Source organism: Watersipora subatra, chromosome 7, assembly GCF_963576615.1.
Source record: "Watersipora subatra chromosome 7, tzWatSuba1.1, whole genome shotgun sequence".
NCBI classification, from domain to species: domain Eukaryota; kingdom Metazoa; phylum Bryozoa; class Gymnolaemata; order Cheilostomatida; family Watersiporidae; genus Watersipora; species Watersipora subatra.
Window position 1 is genome coordinate 29,405,802 of NC_088714.1, and position 16,613 is coordinate 29,422,414.

At 34.1% G+C, this 16,613-nt stretch overlaps 1 protein-coding gene across 1 annotated transcript in view; it reads left to right on the top strand.

The window, feature by feature from the left end:
- The window catches only part of LOC137399435 (intermembrane lipid transfer protein VPS13A-like), a 102,578-nt gene that overhangs the window by 22,981 nt on the left and 62,984 nt on the right, over positions 1-16,613 (top strand). Inside the window, exons 18-27 of the mRNA XM_068085540.1 lie at positions 2,593-2,681; positions 3,383-3,644; positions 4,217-4,345; positions 5,998-6,101; positions 7,001-7,171; positions 8,089-8,223; positions 9,709-9,887; positions 11,312-11,468; positions 12,982-13,251; positions 13,571-13,749. Coding sequence (XP_067941641.1) covers positions 2,593-2,681; positions 3,383-3,644; positions 4,217-4,345; positions 5,998-6,101; positions 7,001-7,171; positions 8,089-8,223; positions 9,709-9,887; positions 11,312-11,468; positions 12,982-13,251; positions 13,571-13,749 — 1,675 coding nt within the window. The remainder of the gene's footprint in view (positions 1-2,592; positions 2,682-3,382; positions 3,645-4,216; positions 4,346-5,997; positions 6,102-7,000; positions 7,172-8,088; positions 8,224-9,708; positions 9,888-11,311; positions 11,469-12,981; positions 13,252-13,570; positions 13,750-16,613) is intronic.

Below are 16,613 nucleotides of genomic sequence, written 5' to 3' on the forward strand. Positions count from 1 at the left end.
TGACTAATATTGTTACAATAATTAGAGCAATACTTACAATAATCCCATGACCAAACGAGCGGAGCGAATGTTTGAGAGTTTTTATGATAAATGCATGTGCACACAACTTACAAAAAATATTCATCAACGACGTCGCAAACCCTTGTATCGAAATCTCATCAACAAATTTAACAATTTTTTTGTATAGAGTCGTTAAAGTAAAATAACGATACAAAACACATATAAGACGATTTGAATATGTTACCAAGTCTTTGAAAATTGTCGACATATTCCTAAACCTTACCCATCTGATCGGATTATACACAAATAGACAGATTAATTTGGCCAAAAATCTTTATTAAAACTGGCCAAGCCTTACGTTTATCAAAATTAAGACCGGCAAACGAAACGCCGAGCGACAGAGAATAGAACCATTAAGTCGTGCGCATTTCACGAAAAAATAACGTGCACATTTCACCAGTCTATAGCATTGTCGAATTGCCGAAGGTTTCTCTAATTAACGTAGAAGTACAGAAATCGTTTCTTTTTTGCCGATTTCAAAGTAACTGACATTTTGGAAACTTTGGAGTACTTTGGTATTCTAACTGATGTCCAAAGCAGTGAAAGTAAAGGAAATGACGATGGTATTTTTTTCTAACGATTCTTATGAGATTATTACAATATTTAATTATAAGTTTGGATGACTATTGAAGTATTATAGTCACACTAACAACATCGATGATGGGCAATATGTTACTGTTATTATTTTTTCTAAATAGTTTTGTTAAATAGATTTTCTAAAAATCCATATAAATATCACAACTTCTTGATATTGTTAGCTAGGACGTTTTGAAATCTAAACAAAATTGTGCATTGGTTTTCTATTATTACTGTATTATTATATTAATAATATTGGTTATTCTAATAATATCAGTGCATTTTACTTCTAATATTGGCCAATATTGCATTTTTCCTATTGTAGGGGAGAGATATAAACATATAATCTTTTCTTTTCAGTATTGCTGTTTGTCATGACCAAACACTTTTTTAAATAGATTTTCTAAAAATCTATATAAATATCACAACTTCTTGATATTGTTAGCTATGACGTTTGGAATTGTAAACAAAATTGTGCATTGGTTTTCTATTATTACTATTCTATTATTACTATATTAATAATATTGGTTATTGTAATAATATCAGTGCATTTTACTTTTAATATTGGCCAATATTGCATTTCTCCTATTGCAGGGGGAGAGATATAAACATATAATCTTTTCCTTTCATTATTGCTGTTTGTTGTATATAATAACACCCACACCCAGTACATCACAGCTATCATTGCAGTTCTCCTATTGCACTGCAGTGCCATTTTACTGCTAATATTGCATTTCTCAACCATCAGTACCCTTTCTTTTTTCCAATATCACTTTGGTCGTGGCTGTATGACAGGGGAATTTCTAGTTATAATAATACTTACAATAATTATAATAATACTAAAAATGCTACATCAATAACCAACTCCTTCGTTGCTGCTGTGGTGGTTGCCATGATTTTAGTGACTATATACCTGAGAAGAACTATCATCACAATCATTACTACACGCATCGTCTGCGCTCTAATTCGAGGTCATCAAAGTCTAACTCCGATCAATTGTCTTCGATTTCGTCCGTAGTGTGGTCTATAATCTATTATGAAGAATATAAAGCATTTTAATGAATGCTTGTAGTACTCTTCAGGAACACTGTACGGCATAATAACATGTTCCTGAAGAGTACACCGTATGTTATGGGTATCGAAGTCAATTTTTTAACAAAGTTTCTTCCTTAAAACTTTGAATCGACACCATCGAAATAATTAGTAACTGTATCCAGGTAATGGTAGTTCCTTGATTAACTTAGTCTGATATTTCGATGTATTAAAAAACAGTTCAACAAAAGTGCTGCGGCTTCGCCTGAGGGAGAGTGCAAAATATAGGTGACACTAGCATCACTTCTTCCATAAAGAATTAAATTTATCTTCCCAAAATTCTGTCAAGCTAGTCGAAAAATACAACGCCACTCCTTATTTGAATGTCACCTCTAATGAATAAAAATATAGCGCCATGGTGTTCAAATCGAGGTTTTATGGTAATCCAGATGTTTTTTCTTTTTTATAACTATTTAATACAACATAAATCATCTTAGCTTGGTAACTGCAATGCTCACAATACGTGGGCATGAATTATAATAGACTTACGTGGGCATGAAATATAGTTTCGATCTCGACTTGAATAAAATGCATATTTTATTATTCACTCAATATTTGATGTTGTCTCCTCCACCTCCTATTTTGTACTATTTTATATTTATAACTCCTTAAATACACCTCTAAGCACTGATATTATAAATACAAATAACTGCAGTTGTTAACTATAGGAAAGATAAGATTATTGCTATCCTGAAGGCGAGTACCTGGAAATGGTGTCATCTTAATTTATGCGATGTTGTTGTAGTTTTTGTGCAATATTGTATTATGTATGATTATAGAACTGGTTGTTATATTCTACATTTCAGTAAAACTTCTCTGTGTTATATAATTAGGTAGTTATTAGTTGCGTTTAACTTGTTGCAGCCCTGCAAGGTGGGCCAGTGGTAAATCTCATCAACACTCCGGTAGATGAAGCAGAGGGAGACCGGCTACTCACTTTCTCATTCCTTATGGTATGTTTTGTTTGTTTCTACGCATGTGTTTAATTTTTCGTAGTACCTTCGTAAGGACATTCAAGTGTGTACCGGATCTAATTCTTTCTGTACCATTTTTGCTCCTGATGTGTAATTGGGTACGTATATAGTTACTTTTAATAAATTTAAACTAGTACCATGGCAGTCTAGTGTGTTGTTAAAGATTTTTAGGTAAGCCGGTAAATCACAGGGAATAAGTATATACATAATAATTCCAAAGTCCTGGAAGGCGAATGCTTGCCGCGGGTGGTAGTGTGCTAGGTGGCGAAGTATGATACGATATGATGCAGAGTTCAATTCATCGATATGTCATATTTCTTATGGTTTCTTAAACTAGCTTCTGATCGCATATTTTGCTTATACATATGCTCATTAGAAATCGAAGAAAGTTTATTACACCTTGTTAATTCAATGACTCTGTTTGTCTGCATTCTGTTAAATGTGTGAGCATCAATATGTATTTACTAATTTCTCTTGTTTCCATGCATACATTGCAAGTGCACTTCATTACTTATAGGTGATATTGGCATCGCTAAGGACACATAGTATGATCTGGAGAATTGATCTGCTGCGGGTCGATCATGACTCGTGTATTACAGTTTCGGTTAGCTTCGTTACATTAGGTTCACCGATAGCTCCATGTGAACAGACTTTTCTGCAATAAGTCTGGAATGTTGTAGGCATACAATGATAACCCCGAATTTATGACAACTTACAAGAATACGGAAAACTCAATGGAGGTTGTCTTCTCTCACCTCGAAGTTCTCTTACACGAGGAGGCTCTTCTGACTGTCGTAGCCTTTGCTCAGGATATTGCTGCAAAGGTAGAGGCTTTGACTCCTGTCTCTCCACAACCCGCTGGTGAGAGCAAGAAGGAACGTCGTCGTAGCAGTAATGTGTCTGATGTTATGGAGATGCTTGGTAAACAAGCTTCAAAGACAGGTTTGTATATAAATTTAAATATTAATTCTGCATGATAAACACATGAATTAATTTTCTTCATTTCCTCTGAGAACAAGTTGATTAGTCATTTTCCCACGACCAAACAGAGCGAAGCGATTGGTTGGGAGATTTATGATAAATGCACATGTGCACACAACTCCCGAAAATTATTTATCAACAATGAGACGAACCCTTATCTCAAAAATTTCATCAACAAATTTAACCATCGTTTGTTCTAGCTATGTTTTTGTGATTTACACATTGAGGCTTCTGTGATATGCTCTACCGTAGTCTAATGTTTGAGATAAGAGGTAAATATATGTATTAATATGCTTGAAGATGATTAAAATATTGAACTCAGTCAACTGATGATCATTGAGTACACAAATGGTTTTTTTTACAAAAAATACTAGCTTGAATGCTGCTTTTGAATGTTGCACACAACTTTTGTTGAAAATCAATTTTAAAGTAGACTAATGATGTTTGTTTTTCACAGATTTTCTGATTTACGCATTACGCAATAGTGAGTTGTTGGCATTTCATTTTAGTTGTGTAAATACTCATTTTTGTAGCAAAAAGAATGCTGGAACCTAAAGCTATTCAAGCGGAAATCACAAGACTGAACTTATCTGCTCGTATGGATGTATTTGAATGTTCTATATGTACAGATAAGGTTCTAGTCACTCACATGAATGTACAAGGTAAATCAATTGCATCATTGCAATTCATTATGTTATTGAGCGGCGATCTTACTAAACAATGTGTCATCAACTTGTCAGAAGTTAAAAGAACACAGGCATATTGGTGCATATCAATGTAATGATGAAGCTACAAAGTCAGTTGCATTTGAATAAAATGAATCATAAGACAAATGAAAAATAAATTGTGCATCAAAGTAAATAACAGAGCCAATCCAAAATAATCATGATATTTTAAAGTAAGTGGCACATGATACAAAAAGATTTTTGCATTGAGCTTTTACCTTTAGAGTTGGCTTTGACGGTATGATTGACCATCAGAAAGATTCAATTTGCTGATGGTTCGTTATTGCCACAGAAAATTTGAAGCAAATATAGCTAAGCGGAACGATAAAAAATTATAAAACGATGATTGGTAATAGCAAAAAGTTATAATTTTATTAATTAGTACATGTATTAATGAGTGCTAAAAATATTACCTTTAGTATATGCGTCAATCTAAGCCATTGTATCGCTAGATGCTATGGATTAAAAAGAAGCCATCAAGAACTCACTGTACATACGTATCTCGCACGCGCAGGAAGTTACATTATAACCTCAAACAGGGAAATATAATCTGAATGTAAACTCTACAGTATATCTATAGGAAAAGATAAATTTACCTCCATTCTCCTATCTTCCTCCGTAGCACTTTAACCACCTGATGCTCAGAAAACTCGGACTCACCTTTGCAGTTTTCCAGTAACTTTACAGTAATTTTTACAATTCTGTTGTTCGTCAATAAAACGTGTCGATCGAGTAATTCATTAAAGTAACGATGTTAATTAATTTAGTAAATATCGATGTCCATGCGACTTGATAATGGAGTAAAATCCCCAAATTTGAGATCACAGACAACGCGTTTCACGAGTGATAACATTTATTACAACCTATATAAAAATTTTGTGCTGATGATTGGCTAATGAAGCGATCTTACATTTATCGCTCGCGGACTCTTTTCAGATGTATCACTAGTTACGTCACGAATGAAGCACCCGCTGGAATGTGAGCTTTTTAAAAGATGGTCTCATTCAAACGCATATATCTCTGGACAGGGTTGGTCTACAAAGACAAAAATGACATCAAATTGTAGCTGATGTTTAAGCCTTTTATTGGTCATAATTTCATTAAATCGACCTTTTTGACGCAACCACATCTTTAAAGGTAATTTTTAATCCTACACAAAACTTAATTTTAATTTTGACTTCATTCTCACTTTTTTATTATCTTTTACCGGCTTGGTGCTTTTTGCCTCGCTTCAACTATAACTTTTATCTGGCCTTTTTAAAACATTTTCGAACTGATCTGACGAGAAAGACCGAGCAATGCTCTTCTCGAAAGCAGCCTCTTGCATACTTGACCACTTAGCTAGCTGGCATATCGAGAGCCTGCTCATATGTTCTTAGCTCAAATTTGTCTCATATCTCAAGGCAAAAACTGGCTGGAAATTTTGCTCGATGTCAAATTTTTCGTATGTCGAGGTATGACTTTACATTTGTCTTAATTATATTTACCTTTATCGACAGACTAGCGAGGGAGAGAAAGCTTTCACAGATCATTTTGTAGTCTGATATCTATTCATCACCGCTCGTTAAGAATTAATCTAAACCTTACAGGATTTGACACAACTGTTTTGCTCAAAGACTCGCACACAGAAATCAGAGCGAAGCTGACAGACATAGAAGTCTTGGATCCTGAACCTTCCACCAAATACCCCAAGGTTAGCTCTGCAGAGCATCTATCATCAACATTTTTAACTTGCTATAGGGACTAGCAGGTCACTCAATTTGTTTAATCTTTCACTCTTTCTGGCATTCATAGTAAATATTTGTTTTTTAACCATGAGCAGCTGGCCATCCTTTGCAGCAAAGGTTTGTCTGACTATCCTTTTCACTTGCCTTAGAAGCCTTGGTTAGGCGAGTTACAAAAGCTACAAGTAAGGTGAATTCATTCTTAAATTGAGGTCTTGTCAACTTACGAATTATTTTTGTAAATTATAAATAGTTTTCATTTCAAAGTTTAGATTGTGCGTGATTAAATCTCATTAAATGTATCTATTTTTGTCATACAAAAATTTAGCAGTATTTATATTAGCAAGTGTTTAAAACTGTATCAAGCTTTTACATACTTTTGTAATGTTGTTTATGTTGGTTATGTTAGCATCCAAAGAAATATATTGATTTGGAATTTTAAAATGGTTGCAGCTCGAATGTTTCACTGAATAATATTGTTATGAAATTTGTTTCAAATCGGTTAGGATAATTGCTGCCTTAAAGAAACGTTATTTATTCCAAACAAGCAGGAATAATTGGTGTTTAAAACCTAATTACTGTTTAGCTAAAAGCTCAATTTGTCTGCTATCAAAGAATGATCAGCTTAGGTGTACTTTAAACCCAATGAGAATACAGATTGGTACAGATTGTACAGATTGGTACATTGCAAAATTTTCTTATTGGTGCATATTAATTTAATAATGAAGCAAAAAGTCTGTTTTGGACTGTATCTAAATCAATACTTCAACGGGCTGTTGGAGTCACCAACGCTGTAGGTGAGGTCCTGCAATAATTTGTCAGTTTCTTCTTTGTTCATCATTAATTTCTATTGACTGTTACATTTTAGGTTGTTTCTATAGCTGGCAGTGAAGTTTTTAGCTTGACTGTCACATTATACAACAAAGCAACGGTGGGTTTGCGAAAATACTCGATGATGGAAAACGTTGACACACGAATCAAGCTGGATGTTAGCAGTATACGATTCATATTCCTCTACAGATATATACGCCAACTCATCGTAGGTTTTTCTATTATTATTCTATGTTTTGATAAGCTTAGTTGCATGTTTGTTCCGGCTATTGGTTCTCCTTTATTGTAGGTAGTTGATAGTTCAATGTCAGAGAATTGGTTTGACAAGTTGGTTTTCGGAGTTGTGATTTGATTTTGTTACAGGCTGTGCTTTTCAGTAATCAAGTCTGTTTATCGATACCCATTTATTGGAGTGAGGCTGTTTGGTTTTCTACAGTAATGAGCTCTCATCACTTCCTATTAAGTATTAACTCAAATGGGCTCGTTCATCTAGCTGCATTTATTAGGACTTCTAGCATTTCATGTCCCCTTCTGCAATCAGTCAGCATATCAATACATCATCAATTTATTGAGCTATCGATAAAAGCAATATTCACTCAATGACCAGTTTGTCACTTTAACTAGTCACTTAATGTTGTATTATTGTTGACAATAGTTTTCTAACACGAAATGTATTTTTATCGAATATTTTCAAGAGTAATTCACATATAAATATACTTTATAGAGCAAAACTACTAAATTTTTATCATTGAGTTTGAGATTTCTCTTTATTTTAAATATTTGTTTACCACAAAATTTGCATTAAAGTGTTACTCATCTTATTTTCTGCCTTGTTATCGCATCATTTATTGAAGTTCATTTGCTTATGATATTTCATTTTGCTCAACATGAACCTAGAAAATGTGGAATAACTTGTTTTCTGGTAAACAAAACATAACAAATGTTTGTGTAGTTTTATTCATTTTTAGTTATTTATCTATGAATTGTTATGAATTTATATGGTTTTAATAATTAAATAATTTATATTGTTTTAATGAAATTGCATAGAGTATTACTCTTTAGCTGATATAATGGTTAGGCTAGTAAGAGCAGCGCAAGTTTATGTGATTCATGTGTACATTGTAGGCCTTTGTGGACAACTTTGACATTGCCAAGAAGCAAGCTCTGGAGTTTGGAGCCAAAGCAGGAGAGATGGCCCTAGATGCAGCCCAGTCGATGCATCAAAAGGCTACGAGAGTTGGTCTTGCAATAACTGTCAAGGTACGGCATAAAAAGGGGAGTAAAACTGTACTAAGTGATGGATACTTTGTGTGGATGAATGGGTGACCCATTGCTACATCAAGAAGTACAGTAGACGCTCCTATCTCATAAATATAAATAAATATAAGTATAGAGCAGACAAACACATGTAAATTGCCTAATTCGTTCCAAGATCTTTCCAAACTCACCCCTTTGGCCATGCAAAAGGAAAATCTTGACTTAATCCTTTTAATTTGTGGGCTGTACTGTAATCACAGAATTATTGGTTTACATAAACAACTTTTCTCCTTTTTATGATCAATCTCACTGGTTTTACAGACCATAATTGCGGTAAATTTACAACAAGTTGATAGAGACTGCACATTTTTTAACATTCGTTTGCAACGATTTGCTTATTTTTCTAAACAGCAAAGTCTTCTCTGCAAAGGAAAGCTAATAATCAATATTTTGTACGTTCACAATAAGGCAGAACAACAAAATCTTTTTTGCTATAAAAAGCAGTTCTGTCTGTTCGACGTCTATTACTATTCAGGGGTCAAGGTTAATAAAGATAGTTTTCGACCATACTGCAGCTTGTGACATTAAGACTGGTAGACCGACGCTGTAACACCTGCACCAATCGATCGTCTTTGTATTTATAAACAATTGCGCTGCTATCCTATTCACCTTTCTGTCGACACATCTAATAATCTATCATGACGAACTAGAATGTAGGGAAAGCTATATATATAATAGATATAACAATAAACGCACGGCGCTTTTTCTTCTGTTAGTGCAGCAAAATAAACTAACATTCAAATCGATTGTAGAAACTTGTCCAACTTGACACTCTACGTTATATAGAATTTTTCACGTAGTAGGAAGCAAAAACTTCACATATATTTTCACGTTATCTGGAATTTACGCTATATGAGGTATACGTAATAGGAGTGTGTACTGTATTGGATATTACATGTATGAAAATTCATACATGAATAAAATGGTGTTTGTACTGCAGTCATTGGTGAGCTAATAATATTAATAATAACAATGGTATTAATATTAAAGTTATAATTATGTGAGCACTCCCTTGAAGGCCAGATCTAGTGTCTGCTTCGTTTATTGCAAGCAGAGACTGTGTGTGTTTTTAAGAGCGTTGTTGTACAAACAACGACTCTGTGATTCTGGCTGGACATGTCTGAGTCCAGTGACAAGGGAACCTCGATGACTGGAATCACCTCCAGTTGCAGAGAGAAATTTAAAGTTGGATGTCATTCCTGTTACCACTAGCTGCCTTTTTGGGAATTGAACCCAACTTGTTGTTCACAGGTCAGGTGTTCTCAGACATAATTACTGTACAATTAGTGGTTTTTAAATATTTTTACCTCAATTTATCTTAATGATGCCGTGTACTTAACTGTATTTTGATGAAACAATTATTTAATTACTTTTCGATAGAAAAGCTTGTTTTCATGTGTTCTTGCTAGTTTCTGCTTTCTTTTTTAGGCACCGATCATCACAATCCCATCAAACAGTACCTCAGTGGCAGCTCTGATCATAAACCTTGGCACAGTCACAGTATACAATGTCTTTCAGCTTTCACCAGACAAGGCTAAGAACAAGGATGGTTATCCTGCTGTTCTGGACTGCATGGTAGTTTCGCTAAAAGCTCTTCAAGTGCAGAGGTAAACTCTAGCAGTCTTTCTTTTCTTTCTTTTATTTACAAAAAAATTGAGCAGTTACAGGATGGTATGTGTATAATGTTAGTATTACTGCTCGTCGTACATTGTTGGAGGAAGCATTAATGGAGAACTGTGGGGGTTCGTCATGAGTGGTAGAGTTCTATGATTTGATAGTGGCTGTTAACTCTTTCACAACCAAATTAATTTTTTACTGTGACATAATTAAATATTCTGTAAAACAATTGATGAATTGGCATTGATGAATATAAAAGGTTATAACTTTTTAACCACTCGGTCTATAGAAAATATTTTGATAACAATTTAATCATCATAAAACTTTACATCGGCCAATGCCATAAAAAGGCTACAATTGTGTTACTCAATTGTTCAGTCATTTTCGCCACTAACGTGAGCATGTTCCGAGTCGGATGACTTATCAATATCACTATAGCTTATGGCATTATTATTACTGCTTAAAACAAATTAATCATTTTTCTTAGTGGCTTACTATTATATAATAGAAAATCACTCAAAGTAAATTGATCTACAATTAGTGAAACCTTTGTAGTGTAATGGGTCTGACTCGACTGGTTATTGCGAAAAAGAAATTGTCATAAAAATTACAGTCTTTGCAAAGCTCAGGATGGGCAATAAACATTTTTTAGCCCAATATTGTCAGATGATTGTTTTCTTTTGTTGAAGTACAATCATGATAGGCTAAATAATTAACTAATTAATAAGAAAGGTTTTGTGAGAAGCCTACGCAATCGCTGTGCCGAGCAGCACAGCGATTGGTTCACAACGAGTTAAGTTAGATAAGCTGACATTCTGACAAGATGTCTGTCTAAGGTCACTTCTGCCTTTTAATAGATTTTTCTCATAGAATATACTCACTAAAGTAGCAGGTAAATTGTCAAGTAGCAATAGTGGAACATATCAATAGTTGAAATATCAACTTGGCGCTGCTTGTCTTAGTACCAGACAATGATGCTTTCAGGGCTTGAATCTAATGTCGCCTTCTATTGCTTTGAAAGTAGCTTTGGATAAACCGTCGCAAAGAAATCAGTTTCTTGCATTTGTGCCGGCTTGGTTTGCAGTAGATGATGTAAAAATGCAGTAGTTTATGTGCAAGTATAAAAGTGTTTAGTTGGCGTTAGTCTAAACAGTTATGTTCTTAATATCAGTTAAAAGTTATTGCTATTTTCAACAGTAAAATTTAGATCAAATTAACAACTCACGCTAACAACTAATTAATCATGGCTTGAATCCTAGCAATGGTGTTAATGCTCTCCTCCGCTGACATCAGCGTGAGCTTTAGAAGTCTATCTTAAGGTGTTGCTTTAATTCTAAAAGTTTCCTGTTTGTTACAAAGTTGGTGATGTGATATGATACCTCCTGAAGACCCTGTGGTGTTTTTTAATATATAGAGCTTCCATAAACCCATCCAACCCATCGGAGCCTGCAGCAGTTTGTCTCCTGCTCAACCCTGTTGATATGAAGGTAGACATCAGGAGGAACTTAGCATCTTCATGGTATCATACTATGCCCATTGCTGATATCAAAGGAGAGATGCCTACTGTCAAGGTGAGTGACATTCTAAATCTATTGTGAAGCGGATATGATCTCTACAATATGTCTACTATTAGTGAGTGGAATGAAAACAATAGATACGACTCAATTTATAGCATATGCTTATCGATAGAGAAGGAAAGAATTTATTTCCGTAATATATAAGGGATTTCCCTTAACAAATTTTCATTGATGTGCACTCAAAATGTACTTTATGACCAGTCACATAACAATGTTAGCGTTATGGAAGCTTTGTAGAACTCTGGCTATTCCACAAGCGAAAAGTAAAGTTAGCTGATTATATCACATCGTTATTTGTTTTTAAGCCGTGTCATTTTCACTCTCTCAATCACTAAAAGTTTGTCAGCGAACTCGAACAACAGTATTTTCATCCCAGAATGTATAGATAATATGTGTCGTGGTCACAGAAACCATGGTTAAGTCGCAAATCACGAAGTTGAGTTATCCGACTTTCAAGTTGCACCAACTGAATTTATAATATTGGTAACGATTTTTGTAACACGTGCATCTGGATCAATCAAGGAGTGATCTTTTTGAATCTGAAGTCAGTTTAGCCAATAAAAGTATTCGACCCTCGGAAAAACCCTCTTAAAACCGTTGCTAAGCTAAACAGGAAGTACTGAAAAATGGCGTCCGATAAATATAATCGTTTCTTTTTTGCCGATTTTAAAGATAACTCTGACATTTTGGACACTAATAATCAGTACTTTAGTGTTCCAACTGATGTCAAAAGCAGTAAAAGTAAAAGGAATTACGATGATAATTTCCTAACAATTCTTAAAAGATTATTACATTATTTAATCATAAAAATAATTATTTGATTTTATAGGATTATTATCAGATTTAATTATAAGAAAAATTATTCGAATTTCCAAGATCGAAGTATATAGTGACCAATAGTGTGCAATATGTTACTGTTGTTACTTTTTTTAAAGATTTTGCTGATGATTTGGCTGTGCCCGATATCGCTGTACTGCCAAACCGTTTTAAATATTTACAAAATTAAGTAATACATTTTCTTATAAATATACAGCTATTTCTGTGACAACCAGCTAAAATCTGTTTAAATTTTTGAATTCAGCATAATTTTTTGAATAGAAACACAGAAATCTTGATGAATATCACAACCTCTTGATATTGGTTGCTATGACGTTTTGAAATGTAAACAAAATTGGGCAGTGGTTTTCGTTTCTCAAACTTTAACACCAGTTTTCTCGGAACTATGTTTTCGCACTAATGGTAAACGCGCATTCAGTTTATTGACCATAAAATCTGCTGTAATCAAGCTAGAATCAAAATTTTTTTGCAAAATAACTGTGAGAGTTTTCTCTTTCTGCTAATGTAGATAACTCCAAATCTTACAATCCCGACTTAAACATGGTTTCTGTGATCATGACCCATATATCAACCGATCCAGTTCTTTGCTTATCTTAGAATTTGTGTACTTATAATACTTATAATATGCCTAGTACTGTCATATCATTAACTTCTGCTATTCTTGTGCCAGGTGACCTGCAGTCAAGGAGACTTCACAGTGCTGATGACGATTATGCATGAGAATTTATCCGAGGGTGTTGACCCATATGCTCAAAAAACGGTTCCAGTATCATCAAGTTCAGAGGAAAGAGCGCCAATTGATACCAGCTCTGCAGTTGTACCCATGATCTCTCTTGATCCAGCTGAGGAATTATTCTCTGAGGTCAAAGTTTCTTTTAAGATGGATATTCTTGAGGCCGTTCTCTACAACGGGGAGACCAACCTTGAAGAGACTGTAAAAGTATGTCTTTGTTTGTCTTTTTCTAGTTTATGGATTCTTTCATAAAATTGTCCTTGTGCAGCTGTGAATCATTTCACTGAATGTATATCCCAATTTATTTTATGAAAAGATTTAGTTTGTAATTAATTGCATCATTTGATCTTTAGGTTAAGATCGAAAAGATGGCTATATTTGCAAAGAATGTACCTTTTTACCAAAGTTGTTTATGATTTTTCAAGTTTTTTGACCACTCTAGATAATGGTTTTGGGGTCAACATGGCCTTTGTTGTGTAGATGTTGCTATCTAAACTAGTATAGAAATGGCATGTTTCGTTTGCAGGACCAGACAGGTTTAAACACAGCCTGTCGCTCACCTTCACAATCTCTAGCCAGGTTCTCTGTGTCTGGGCTGTCAGGAGGATTCGAGAAACTGTCAAATGGCAGTATGAACGCTCAAGTATGCATTTATGACTGCAACTTAGATGACATTAGGCCGTGCAGCAGCGATGGTATTACAAAGTGAGTATGCATGCATCTGTCACCTGCTGTAGTCAGTCAAATCAAGCAGCGAGGCTCTGGAGATAATGCTGATAATTTTTCACTGTAAGTTCTAAATTGTATTTAGTATGTACACAATGTTGGTTATGCCCACTGCACAGCATACAAGTGACTACCAGAGTCTTCTGCAAAACCATTCTACAAACATATCTAGTTAGTCTCGATTCTTGCAGAAGCCACAATAAAACATTTAATTGATCATATTAAAAGACATCTAGATATTAATATAGTTTTATTAGATTCTGTAATATATCCTACCATCTTAAAGCTACTTCATACAGCTTTGGGTTTTTACCAATCCAACCTGAAAAAATATTGAAAACGGTTAATCGTTCGTTTCTACAGTTGGACATATGAACATTACTAACATAAAATAATCAATTGCTAGGAACCAATTGTCACTGATCCAACCAATTATCATATAAATTCCACCATCAAGTTTTTGTTTTTACATCATTTAGCATGTCTGGTTCTACATGGTACACAACGCAGCATGAGTGTGTCATATTTTGTTAAATCTTTTGATTGCATTGTAAGTTTTAAATTCACCTCAAGTCTTCCAATCAAAGTCGTGAACATTAACAAAATATTAGTTTCTACATGTACGACGATGTCATCAATATTTCCTGGCTTTGTTGATTATTCAACAGTGAAACTTATCCTTCGTTTTTACGTGACGCCATTTTATCATTGTCAGCCATCTTTATAAACTGTTTTATTACTAAAAACACGAAGCTTTTGCAATGAATTTTTGAAAACGATGCTTTGCAATTTTTTTATTATTTCATCAAAACAACACCGAAAAGTACTGTTAAATAAAAGAAAATGATCGTTTTCTACAAATATAAACGAGCGCATGTGCAAATGACTTGATGAAGTAAAAAAAGATGGATTAGTATTCGTTCATCGCAAGTTTGTATATCTCAACTTTCATGTTAATTCAATCTTGTTACAGTGTTTAAATTCAACTCGTGTAGTCTTTATTATTTGAGTCTCAAAGGTAACACACTTGCATAGATACTACCATTTACTTTTTGCCGCAACTACATTATTTCATTCAAAACGGTTGGGGATAGAATTTCATATCTTCAAGTCATTCAAAAGCATAAATTTTAAGCCCGAACATTTTATCAGGAGGATTCTTGATCAATCTTGGTCAGTAATAAAATATTACTTACATATATAATAAGTTTTCGTTATTCGATGAGACCTATTGGCACAGGAGGCTCCATAAAAATATCTGCTGATTCTTAATTTTTTATGTTTGTCTTTGCTAGAGCTGTGCTTGCATTGTAAGTAAAGGTTTGTTCACTCTAGCTCTTTTCATCCGTAGCATTGGCTAAGTATTCATTTTTGTACATTTGGATTCTGTCAGATGGAGTCATCACTTTTTTAGTTCTTCAGATTCTCGTTTTCTCAGAAATATATTATATTTGGAACTGGCGTATAGCCTTAATGTTGTTTATTTATTTGTACTGTTGTGTACCAGTTGTTCTACCACAAAGCACTGTTTATATACGTAGATGGTGTTGATAAGCAGTATTTAAGTCATTGAACCTTTTCTAGACATCTCTTTTATATGTGAAACAGTTTTACTCTGCACGTATTCTGTTATTCACTTTAACTGTTTATATATCTAATATTCAACTATTATTTGATCTTCAGACATAAATATTTTCTCTTCACATACACTGGTGCATCGTTTAAAAGATAAACTATCATGTATTTGATGTCAGGGTCAAGCCTTGGGTCAGGTTTGTATAGCTTGTAGTCAGTGTGTTTCGAACTAATATTGTATTAGTTTGATCACTGCAGTCTGTCTCTCCGTATTGTCTATAATTTGTACCTGTAATTATTTTTTGTCTTTTCTGTTTCATGTGAAGTTATCTGTCTGCTAGACCGTTGATATCAAATTATTAAGTAGCTATTGGTTATTGTAGCGGAAGTTTATTCTTTAGGCATTGATAACATATGACAGGTTATCTTTGTTGATCTTTGCAACGATTAACTTTGATATTGTAAATTTCATCCTAAAACAACATTTCTATTGTCCTTGTCTGGGTGCCAAGTGCTCAACGCTAGATTGAAGTGCTGCTGACTGCATAGAAAACCAGTGAAAAGTTACTAGGCTTCTTCTATTATTAAGCCCACAAAAGTTTGAAAATGTCACATTTTTAGCTTACATGTTGTCATTTAGTCATTTTAATTAAGAACTGATTTTGAAAATATTGTTATTGCGGTCCAAGCAGGTTTTTTTTGTATCTGCAGACACAAAATTCTTTAGGAACATGCTGTCATGAAAGTTTCTCCATTACTCCAAATACTCCATTCAGGCTAGGCTGGCTAACTTAGTGTAAGCCACCATGTACTGTAGTTGACATAGGCTGCATATACAAGCCAACCATTATGGCCTAAATGGGATGACTTACAAGCACATTTTGAATGGTCATACTCATAAATAATGGTGTTCATGGTTGGCATATCTTCAACTACATTTGAAGGTTCTAAAACAACATTTTGTGTGAACTACCGCCATATTTTATGTTTCTAACTTCTAGTTTTTAAATGCTTTGCTTTATGGTTTTTGATAGGGCTTTATCAGCTGTGCTCTTCTCTTTACTCTCACCTTTAGTCTCACTGTACAACCAGAAATACTACATAGTTTTGTCTCTCTTTCGAGTTCTATAGGATGCAAATATTACTGGCTTACAACATATCCTGTAGTTAACTATACTTTGTAAGCATACCACTAATGCTAATAGAACAATCCATGACTCTCTACTGTCCAAGCTAGTTTTTACAAGAGAAGTTTAAATCTACAGGTT